The 11,287-nt window shown below is 40.8% G+C and overlaps 1 protein-coding gene and 1 long non-coding RNA gene across 2 annotated transcripts; both read left to right on the top strand.

Moving 5' to 3' along the window:
- Positions 1-3,584: 3,584 nt before the first annotated feature.
- Positions 3,585-4,523, top strand: LOC148083358 (uncharacterized). The gene is made up of 3 exons (XR_015710685.1): positions 3,585-3,935; positions 4,066-4,100; positions 4,199-4,523. It is a non-coding gene; the product is annotated as an uncharacterized LOC148083358 (long non-coding RNA).
- Positions 4,524-9,510: 4,987 nt separating this feature from the next.
- pmch (pro-melanin-concentrating hormone) lies at positions 9,511-11,278 on the top strand. Its single transcript, XM_087785732.1, has 3 exons — positions 9,511-9,753; positions 10,868-11,009; positions 11,126-11,278. The coding sequence occupies exons 1-3, from the start codon at positions 9,523-9,525 to the stop codon at positions 11,173-11,175; spliced, it is 423 nt and encodes a 140-aa protein (XP_087641858.1). The 5' UTR covers positions 9,511-9,522; the 3' UTR covers positions 11,176-11,278.
- Positions 11,279-11,287: the final 9 nt, after the last annotated feature.

Here is an 11,287-nt window from a genome sequence, read left to right as displayed (position 1 = left end):
GTAATCTTATTTTTGAGTTATAGACAAAAATGTTTGTTTATTTTAATGTAGCGACTGGAGCTCAGTTGTCTTCATCATTCTCCAAAAATACACTTAAAAACATTCAAATACTTCCATACTGCTCGTCTGTAACTTCCATCTTGTGTTAAAGCCTCAACATGAGGAATTGTTCTGGGAAAAAAAACTCAAATAAGTCTTTATTTTAAGCTTGTTTGTAGCAGAAGTTTAAACGAACACATGCTACACAAAAGGAAGTACACTCAGGTGATATCGAGACAGTAGAAGAACTTGCGATATTTACCAATTTGTGTAGCATGTTAGCCTTAAATCTTCAGCTACAAACAATCTTGAAATAAAAATAAAAATGCATACGTTTTTTCCCTAACATTCTTCTTGTTGATATTTGGATGTTTCTTGTGTGCCTTTTTTAATTGGATGAAGATGAACATGAGTGCCAGTCGCTATGTTAAACATGTTGGCCTATAAATGGCAAAACATGAATTACTCAAAATGAGGGTGAGAAGAAAATTACAGAAATTTCAATTTTGGGTGAACTATTCCTTTAATTTAATTTCCATATTCCAATGTCTTCTATTAAATTCAAAGTAAACAGTTATCATGAACAATTCTCCCTGAAAAAATGTTCTTTATGGTATAATTTTCTGCACTTATTGAATTACTAACAGTCAAAAGAGGGCTACTTTAAAACCAATAGAGACTTCATATAAAACATTTAAACATCTTTGATAGAAAAACATAGTTGTCAGAAACTTAAATCAATAAATAAGAAATAAGAAATATAAAATCCTACATTTTGGCAATTTACAATGATTCAAACCAGCATATCTTGTCTCAATATAAACCCAGCACCAGTGGTAAAGTAACCAGAGCCTGTTCTTTAACCTCAAAGTTAATCCTGAATATGTTGATTGTTTCATTGTTCTTGATCCTGTCTTTTTATTGTATGGATCTGCCAGCGACTGTTGATGGAAAGGAGCCATTTACTAAATCTGGGATATTTGCAGATTTGGGTTCATGAATATGCATTTTCCCTTTAGTCCTCTGGGTAAACTTGACCCAGAGATAACACAAGGCTTTAATAAAAACATGTCTTATGAAAACATGATTATGAAGGTGATTATAACGATATATAATTAAAAAAAAACATTTCCATTTTACTTTTTTTTTTACAGTATTTTGTCTGTTAATCTTTGTTATTGGATACTTTTCTAAGCTTTCTGTCTGTTCTGTCACTTTAGTAATGACTTTCCCTAGACAAGCATGAACAATGTGAACCTGATTTTGAACCTAATGGAACCCGTTGACACGGCATGACATCGATGATGAACTTTAGTTCACTCTCTATGTCGCCATGGTCATTTATAAAGAGGCAGATTTCTTCACTGATGACCTGTATGACTAATCTATGGGCTCACGGCAAGAAGGTTTGCTGGTTCCCTGCCAGGTCGTGAGGGAGCCAACATGGGTTTACTCCGGGCACTCCGGTTTCCTCCCACATTTCGAAAACATACAGAGGTTGATTGGGAACATGGGGACATTGTCCTTAGGTATGAGTGTGAATGGTCGTGTGTCTTTGTGTGCCCTGCGACAGACTGGCGTCCTGTCCAGGGTGTCCCCCGCCTCACACCAGAAGAATCGGGGATAGGCTCCAGCGCCCCCACAAGGGAATAAGCGGCACAGGAAATGAATGAATGAATTAGGTCACATGGATAGTTTACACCGAAGGAAAAGACAGAACGGACAGGAACTTGGAAAATTACCCAATTGACAAAGATTGTTATTCTTTTTTTTTAACAATACAACAATTATGTCATGGTAGAAAAGAAAGTGTCATCAAATCCTTCATTTAAGGTTTCATTAACACATAAAGAGTTTTTAACAATCGTATCTACATGATGTGACATCAATGGTCCTCTCTTGGGGTTCTTCTCAAGGAATCAAGAAGTGCAGCTGAAATTTTTGAGCACCTTTTCTATTGTGATTCTACAGTAGAATGATGCAGACTATTGCAGAGGACGTTCCCATAAATTAACGTTTCGTATCATTCATAATAAAACACGTTATTTTCTTGCCATCTGTCTTCTTGTGGAGTGGTTTACCAAGTACTGTCTCATTAGGATTGAGAGCCTTCACAGCCTCTCACTCATCACTTACGCAGATGACGTCATCGTAGTCGACAGAGTATCAGGACTGGAGCCAACTGTCAGCGCCACGTGTTCAAATGAGGCCATGGTCTGGCTCGTGTGTTTAAGCCCCTGAGGTACAGCTGGTGCCATTCTTGGCACTAATGTGTATTGTTGGTGAAATTTTGAATGGAACCTGGGCTATCCTGAGCCAGGGCACTTAAGCCCCCTTTTAGACCTTCACAAAATGACGCGGTTAGGTAGGTCCACCAGAGACTTTCGTGAACCCTGCAACGTACAAGGGCATTGGCTCGAAAACCCCATGGTGTTAAAGTTCATTCGCACTTTTAAATGATGGAAACTGAAGGTCAATTTGTTCATCTAGGGTTAATTTTTAGTGTTTTACTAATCGATGTCTTTGTGAACAGGTACTCTGTGTACTGTAATACACTTGCTACAACCTGGATCATTGGTTGTTTAAGGTCTTAATGGTACACCCTCACTCAGGGGACCTTAGCCAGGGGTGAACCGTCCCCTAATTTGTGTCCAGGTAGTGCACTATGCCACACATCTTTAACCAGAGCCACCGAAGGTGATGCATCTTTGTCGGTTCCAGGATTTCTTTGTTGGCTCTATGTATATGCTGTTCACAAATCCCTAGGAACCCCCAGGACCTGGTGTGAGGACTTACCTGCATGGGACCTGCAGCCCACCTCAATAGGCTCGCAGCGGACCTTCCCAGATATTCCATATTTTTCCTTCTTCCTTTTATTGGCTTCTTCAGTTCCGGTCACCTAGTGGACAGTTAGCTCCAGAGGCATAAAAAACATGTCTGGCCAGGGTGAAAATAATCGTTCTTAGATCCAAAGGGTTCCTGAGCAAAGGTTTTGAAAACTGTAAACGGTTCTTAAGTGCATAAATGTAGTCCCAGTGTAGTGTATTGGCAGGTGCAGAAGCAGCCAAGCAGTATCTCAGCAGGGGGTGATAATTGGCAGCATGAATGCGCCCACAGGTGAGTCCCACGATGTTAAAAAATAGCAAGTTGGTCCCATGGTTCCAGGCGTTATAGATACATCGGTGTAAACCACCTGAATAGTATCGGTAGTAAGACATCATGTTAAAATAGTCCGACAATTGGTGGAGATTCTCCCTCGTCCTCGATTTCAGTTGACAGTGGAAATTCACTGAGGCTTGATTATACAGGGAGTGCAGAATTATTAGGCAAATGAGTATTTTGACCACATCATGCTCCTTATGCATGTTGTCTTACTCCAAGTTGTATAGGCTCGAAAGCCTACTCCCAATTACGCATATCAGGTGATGTGCATCTCTGTAATGAGAAGGGGTGTGGTCTAATGACATCAACACCCTATATCAGGTGTGCATAATTATTAGGCAACTTCCTTTCCTTTGGCAAAATGGGTCAGAAGAGGAACTTGACAGGCTCCGAAAAGTCAAAAATAGTGAGATATCTTGCAGAGGGATGCAGCACTCTTAAAATTGCCAAGCTTCTGAAGCGTGATCATCGAACAATCAAGCGTTTCATTCAAAATAGTCAACAGGGTCGCAAAAAGCGTGTGGAAAAACCAAGGCGCAAAATAACTGCCCATGAACTGAGAAAAGTCAAGCATGCAGCTGCCAAGATGCCACTTGCCACCAGTTTTGCCATATTTCAGAGCTGCAACATCACTGGAGTGCCAAAAAGCACAAGGTGTGCAATACTCAGAGACATGGCCAAGGTAAGAAAGGCTGAAAAACGACCACCACTGAACAAGACACACAAGCTGAAACGTCTACTTGTAGACTGGGCCAAGAAATATCTCAAGACTGATTTTTCTAAGGTTTTATGGACTGATGAAATGAGAGTGAGTCTTGATGGGCCAGATGGATGGGCCCGTGGCTGGATCGGTAAAGGGCAGAGAGCTCCAGTCCGACTCAGACGCCAGCAAGGTGGAGGTGGGGTACTGGTATGGGCTGGTATCATCAAAGATGAGCTTGTGGGGCCTTTTCGGGTTGAGGATGGAGTCAAGCTCAACTCCCAGTCCTACTGCCAGTTTCTGGAAGACACCTTCTTCAAGCAGTGGTACAGGAAGAAGTCGGCATCCTTCAAGAAAAACATGATTTTCATGCAGGACAATGCTCCATCATTGCTGGCAAGAAAGGGTCTAAAAGAAGAAAAACTAATGACATGGCCTCCTTGTTCACCTGATCTGAACCCCATAGAGAACCTGTGGTCCCTCATCAAATGTCAGATTTACAAGGAGGGAAAACAGTACACCTCTCTGAACCGTGTCTGGGAGGCTGTGGTTGCTGCTGCACGCAATGTTGATCGTGAACAGATCAAAACACTGACAGAATCCATGGATGGCAGGCTTTTGAGTGTCCTTCCAAAGAAAGGTGGCTATATTGGTCACTGATTCGTTTTTGTTTTGTTTTTGAATGTCAGAAATGTATATTTCTGATTGTTGAACTGTTATATTGGTTTCCCTGGTGAAAATAAATAATTATAATGGGTATATATTTGTTTTTTGTTAAGTTGCCTAATAATTATGCACAGTAAAAGTCACCTGCACACACAGATATCTTCCTAAAATAGCTAAAACTAAAAAAGCCCTGCTCCAACTTCCAAAAATATTCACCTTTGATATTAATGAGTGTTTTGGGTTAATTAAGAGCATGGTTGTTGTTCAATAATAAAATTAATCCTCAAAAATACAACTTGCCTAATATTTCCGCACTCCCTGTAGTAGGAGAGAGTGTTGGCTCAGCTGTGTGCTTTAAGAACCCATGATGTCAGAGTTTTATTTTCCTTGGAGAGGCTCTCATCAGCTGCATTGTTCCAGGAAACCATGGTCTGTGCTCTGGGCAACCAAAAAAATCTTACCCAAATGCGGTCCCCCTTTTGCGCTCGCATCACTTGGAGCAACCCAGCATCTGGCATAAACATAAATCCCTCCAGCACGCAGACACCAACAAAACCATGGAGCATCTGCTGCGTCCTTTTTTTTTTCTTTCTGGATGAAGGTGTCTCTGATGAAAGCCATAAAATCGTGCATCTGCCCCAGCAGGATTGTAAAAGATTTCAGTGGATGACGTCACCGAGGCCTGACCTTTGCCGGGTCTTAACGCGGTAAAGCGGTAGGTGGTGCGATTGAGGGCGAGCACCAGCAGGTGATGCACTGGGCCGAAGAAAAGCCGAGCGGATCCGCCGTTTAGAAGAGGAAAATGAGAAACAAACAAAGAGTGAAAGGTCATCAAATAAAACATTCGGTTCTCTCACACGTTGTTTGACTTTCTCGCTTTGTTAGGGAAAAGCGAAGCTAATTAACACACCTCTTCTGGAGTTCAGCGGTTCATTCCAGAAGGTGCCAAAGATGCTGATAGAGCCCAGAAGCTTTGGGCGAGGTGCAATTGCATATTTGGCAAGGACAGACTGTCTATCTTACAGCATTGGATGAGAAAAAATTGAAGCATTTGCTTGAAATTTCAACTGATATAAACCGACTGCGGAGTGAATGGAGAGGGAAAGATCAAACAGAGCCGGGGTTAAGACAACAGATACTCACGAGTTCAGTTGTTCTTCTGCTGGAACGTTCGTACCTCAGCGGACGAGTTCAGACCTTCAGTAGAACTCTCCCCACTCCAACAATAATACTTACAAAATAAAGGCTAACCGCTCCAAGTAAAATCACTTCGGTGGAGTTTCATGATTATTATTCATGTTCTGCTTCTATGGCCTCTGTGCTCCTGAGAGGTGATATTTTTTTTTGAGTTTTATGTGAGGTTTGTCACAAAGTTACTGTTCTGTCATTCAAACATCTGAGGAAAGTTGGCACAAGGTCATTATGAAGTTGATAAGTAAGTAAGTAAGTAAGTAAGTAAGTAAGAAAGTAATATTTATTCATATAGCGCTTTTCGAGACCTGGGTCACAAAGCGCTTAAACAATCAAAACAATACTCAAAAAAGTACATACTTTAAAGATCAAGATAATACTGAGAACAACACAGGAGTTCGAGAAATTCAAGGAAAAGCCTGAACAAATAGAAACGTCTTAAGATGTTTCTTAAAGGAGTCAGTAGATCCATCAAGCGCAAAGAGAGAGGAAGATCGTTCCAAAGCTTAGGAGCAACAGCCTGAAAAGATTTCTCTCCTCTGGTCCTGAGCCGTGTGCGTGGAACCATCAGTAGATTCTGATCCACAGACCTCAGAGCCCGAGCTGGGGTGTAAGGCTGGATCAGATCAGTGATGTAAGGAGGAGCCTTACCATGAATAGCTCTGAAAGTAAGAACCAGAATTTTAAAGTTGATCCTGAAAGAAACTGGAAGCCAGTGAAGAGATTTAAGGATCGGAGAAATGTGAGTTCTTCTACTAGAGCGGGTCAGAATTCTCGCTGCAGAGTTTTGTATTAACTGCAGGCGAGACAGATCCTTCTTGTTAAGACATGAAAACAAACTGTTACAATAGTCCAGACGAGAAGAAACAAACGCAAGTTTAGAGATTTTTCTCAGTTGAAGGAAACAGTTTCTGGTCAGTTTTCTGCAGTGTCGAACAAGAGACATGTCTTTATCAAATACAACACCCAGGTTTCTCAGGCTCAGTTTGACAGACTGACCTAAGTCACCCAAGTACTGACTCAACCCTGGAATCTTATCATCAGGAGCAATCACCAGAGTTTCAGTTTTGTCCACATTTAGATGTAAAGTGTTTTAAAGTGTAAAGTAAGTAAGTAATTTGTATTTATATAGCGCTTTTCTATACCAGGGTCACAAAGCACTTAAACAATAAAAACAAAACTATATATATATATATATCAAATATATACTAAAAAGATCAAGATAACACAGAGAACAAAACAGGAGTCTCAGAAAATCAAGGAAAATCCTGCACGAATAAAAATGTTTTACGAAAATTAGAATAACAAAATAAATCTTTTGATTCAAGCCTAGCACAGACATAACGACTCAAAATTGAGATGGTACATTTCAGTAGGTTGACCGTACGCCCTCTTTTTACCTGGTCAAGGTGACCCGATGGCTCGACAACAAATGTGTTTGTGGTATCCCGTGTTACCTCTGGATAAACCTCCAACCAGGGAGGTCAGTCTCCTTGACCCAGAGACAACACAAAGGATACCACAAACACATTTGATTTAGGGCCTCCCGGTCACCTTGACCCAGAGATAACACAAAGGTTAACCAAGTTGAAAGCACGAAAATAACCAGAAAAACAATACTAAAACCTTAAAATATCTTAATAAACCTCAAAATGTTTAGACAACCCCACACCAAGTAGTAGTGTCCTCTTTAAGAGGATTCACTGTACGGTCACCGTAATGAAGGTGAAGTAGGTTACTGATGGGAAATGATAGAAGTTAGGGAATTTAGGAAAAATTGGATCAAAATATAAGGAAGAAAAAAAGGTGACGGATAGTTTGAGTATAAACTATGAATCTGATGATTGTTGTTTAACCCTTGTGTTATCTCAGGGTCAAGGTGACCCGAAGGCCTGAAAACAAAGGTGTTTGTGGTATCCCATTTGTTGTCTCTGGGTCAAGGTCAACAACCTCCACCACTGCATATGTATTTCTGGGTCTCTGGGTCATCTTGACCCTGAGATAATACAAGGGTTAATACGTTCCTCAAGTAGAAGTTTAGAGGTTTATTTACAGTATGTTTCTGTCGACGTTTTGAAAAAAAAAAGGATAAACTTAGTTCCATTAAACCTTTAATAAATATTGACAATCATATGTGGTTTCAATGTTTTTTTTGTAACTTCATCTTAATTCAGAAAGGTTCTGAAGCTTACTTTATTCTGGCTTTTATGTCTTCAAAGAATCGCCTCTCATTTGTTCATTCAAAGTGGTCTAGTGGCCATGGGTGTTTGAGTTTGATTCCTTCTCATGAAACTTGGCATTTGCTGTGACCCGACACCATTCTGAAATCACTGATTTGTTTTTTGGATGACTTGGTAGTTTATGTGTTTTAATAAAGTCCTATAGCTGCTGTTGTAACTAGCACTGAAATCTGATCCTTTACAAGTGGACATAAAAAACACCGGTTGTCCTTGTATCTGGGTTTGGCAGCTAGAAAGAAGTGACCTTCTTTTCTGTGGCCTATAAAGGACTAGTCCTGACCAGTGGTGTGGTCCCCAACCACTGAACCAGGGCCCAGTACAAGAGGGTTTCGACATAAGACCACACACCTGTTTTATATCATTTTTATTCAATCTATCTGAAAGTACAGATTCTTCTTTTCTAAATAACATCTCACATCAACAGATTTGTTCCGATCAAGTTATTTATTCCAAAAATAAGCCTGTTAATGATCAAAAATGAGTAAAACAAAAACTCTATCTAGGGACCTCCCCAGCCCAGAGCATCTGCTGATTCAGCGTTACGCCGAGTCGAATTTTTCATGCACTGCATGAGTGTGTTTTTGCCAGTCATTTAATTTTGTTGGCTGTTTAATCTATCTATATCTGTGAAGGGCACTTGGTTACCCTCTCATGGGTGCTACAGAGGTCCTACAGAGGTCTGCTCGGGCTCACAGTGACCACCATGAAAGTCTATGTCTGGACTAACACTAATTTTTTGGCGGGAACTGTTAGCATAGCAATAGCAATAGCATAAATAGGCTCATTTTCTTCTTCTCATTCCAAGTTTTTAACTTAATAAACTTCTATGTACCTGTGATTACTACATTTTTCACTAATTTGTTTTAGTTGTTAGGAATCAACTTGGTCCAAATATTAGGCAAGTTACAGCCCTTAAAAAAAATGGACGTTCTTTTAGTCCTTAGCAGTTTCTGTATAATTTTTCGAAACAAGCTTATTAAAGGGGCAATAAGATAACGCCGGGTATTTCAGCTAGCTTACGAACAGGGCTCTACGGTTGTGTTTTGGAAAACATTGCAGCCCCTCGAGTTCAACTGGTTCATGTAGTATAATTGATGGGATTCTGGCCACGTAGAGATTTTCTACATTATTCCCTTTGGTCGACCTTAATGACTTGACCTGTGTGATGAAAATGTGTGGCGCTAAGACAAATCTTTAGCTCCGCCATCACCTGCTGGGCTTTATTTCAATGTACGGATGTCTGGAAAGAGAAGACCGACAATTAAATCCCTGCACTTTGACCTTGTGTAAGCAAGCATCAGGACCCAACGAAAAGGATTAATAACCTTCCGCTCCCTCTCCGTTTGTATTCATCATTCATCCAAGGAACAAACATATGAATAGAAATCTTGGTACCTCTATGTGTGAAAGTGAAGGCGTCACCGCTGGAGACTTTAGAATTCTACTTTAAAACCGTATATAAGACAGTCGCCAGTCCTGGTGTGTCAGTCTCCAAGCTAGCGCTGTCTCGGCTCGAAAGGTACCATGCCCTCCATCCACTCTCTGCTGTTCGCTCTGCTGATCTTCTCGGAGCTGAGCGACCGCCTGGTCACCGAGGCCATGCCTGCCAACAAAATCGACGACAGCGCCGAAGACGGCCGAGGCTCGTTGCTCGACGAGGACCAGGTGGACGAAACCTTCGAGGGCAGACGAAACCTCGCCCTGGGGATGGACGGCGAGAAGAGGCCGAGGATCATCGTCATCTCGGCAAGTGATGTAAGATGTCGAGTCAAGTTTTGCGTTTTGATTTGATCTTGAGTGAAGGATTTGGATAACATTTTTGCTACTATGACTGTTCAATTATCTTGACATGTTGCAAAAATATTTATAATGTGTATTATTTTTTTTCTTGCATACCTGTATACGAACACAGTTTGGGGTAAGAAAATACATTTTCCTATATTCATTTTTTTCCTAACCTACTTTATATTCTCGTCTTTTCTCTCACTGTATCCTCCCTTACTCTTTTCTCCATCCATCTTTCCACCCTCCAAGACATTCACAGCAGAAGGCCTTCAACTCTGAGTCTGGTTCTGGTCGAGGTTTCTGCCTTCTTTAAGGCACTTTGATTCACTGGGATCCGTTTTTCTTTTCTCCAATATAGTCTTACTTAAAGTGTCTTGAGATAACTTTGTTATGAAATGACACTTTAAATAAAATTTAATTTATTTACAAAGATCCAATTAAAAAATAATCAAAAGAATTGTTCATTTCTTTTAACCACTACATTGTGGCATAAGAAACAACCGTTAGGACCAAGATATGGATTTCCATTCTCCAAGTGGATAGATGACCCCTGTTCCACTGGCCTCCAGCCTTCTCGATGCTTCACACACACGTCTATGAAAATATTTTACAGCAGTATCGGAAAAACGGGAAATACTATTAGCCGAAAAAGGTCAAACAATCAAAAGACTATAAAGTTTTATAGAAACTACAGTGGGAAGAATGATGATATATCTGTGTTTCCTCAGGCCTCTGGCTAAGATGTGTGAGGAGTTTATTTGGCGGTTGAGTCTCTCGAGTGTTATGAACATGGTGGTTATCTGTAATGGGGAACAGGCAGCCATGATGAGGAAAGCAAAGCCATCTGGGCGAACCTCGGCTCTGGAAGAAAAGCGGCCGCTGCGATATGGTGAAAGAAGGGAAAACACACATGTTCCATGAGGCTCCTGTGGCCTGGATCATCCGTTGAACCGAGGGATCTTACACCTGCGATGAGAGAACGCGCTGATTTAGTGTTCTGCTCAAATTTGATAATTCAATTGGCACCAGTGATTTCTTCAAATTTTGTCTCATTTAACATTGTTTTTTTTCGATGTTGTTTCAGGATATGAGGCTGAGAGGACACAGTGTTCCTGCACTGACCGCAGAATTTAGCCGAGGTCTTCCTCTGATGACCGAGCGAAGATTCCGCAGCCTGCCAGCAGACAACCATATAAAGATTGAACGCAGAGACACCGACTTGGATGGTATCACCAAACCTCTTCACCCCTTTTTTTTTTTTTAGCTCAAATAATTATGTTTGCCCTCAATATTTCCAAACAAGCAATAACACAGTTTGTTCTGTTCTCTCTTGTTTTCCTAGTGCTACGCTGTATGATAGGGAGAGTGTACCGGCCCTGCTGGGAGGTGTAAATGCTGACCACATCAAAAATCATCTGTAGAAATCCAACGTATTTGTGTAGAAAGAAAATAGCAATTCAGTCTGTATGAAAAAATAAACATTTATTTAAATCATTGTCTTGCA

This window comes from Callionymus lyra, chromosome 3 (assembly GCF_982586985.1).
Source record: "Callionymus lyra chromosome 3, fCalLyr1.hap1.1, whole genome shotgun sequence".
Lineage (NCBI taxonomy): Eukaryota > Metazoa > Chordata > Actinopteri > Syngnathiformes > Callionymidae > Callionymus > Callionymus lyra.
This window is presented reverse-complemented; position numbering and strand designations above follow the sequence as displayed.

Coding starts and splice junctions, on each gene's coding strand:
- pmch (XM_087785732.1), top strand. CDS start 9,523: ATGCCCTCCATCCACTCTCTGCTGTTCGCTCTGCTGATCTTCTCGGAG. Junction 9,754..10,867: donor TCGTCATCTCGGCAAGTGAT/GTAAGATGTCGA, acceptor ATGTTGTTTCAG/GATATGAGGCTGAGAGGACA. Junction 11,010..11,125: donor CAGAGACACCGACTTGGATG/GTATCACCAAAC, acceptor TTGTTTTCCTAG/TGCTACGCTGTATGATAGGG.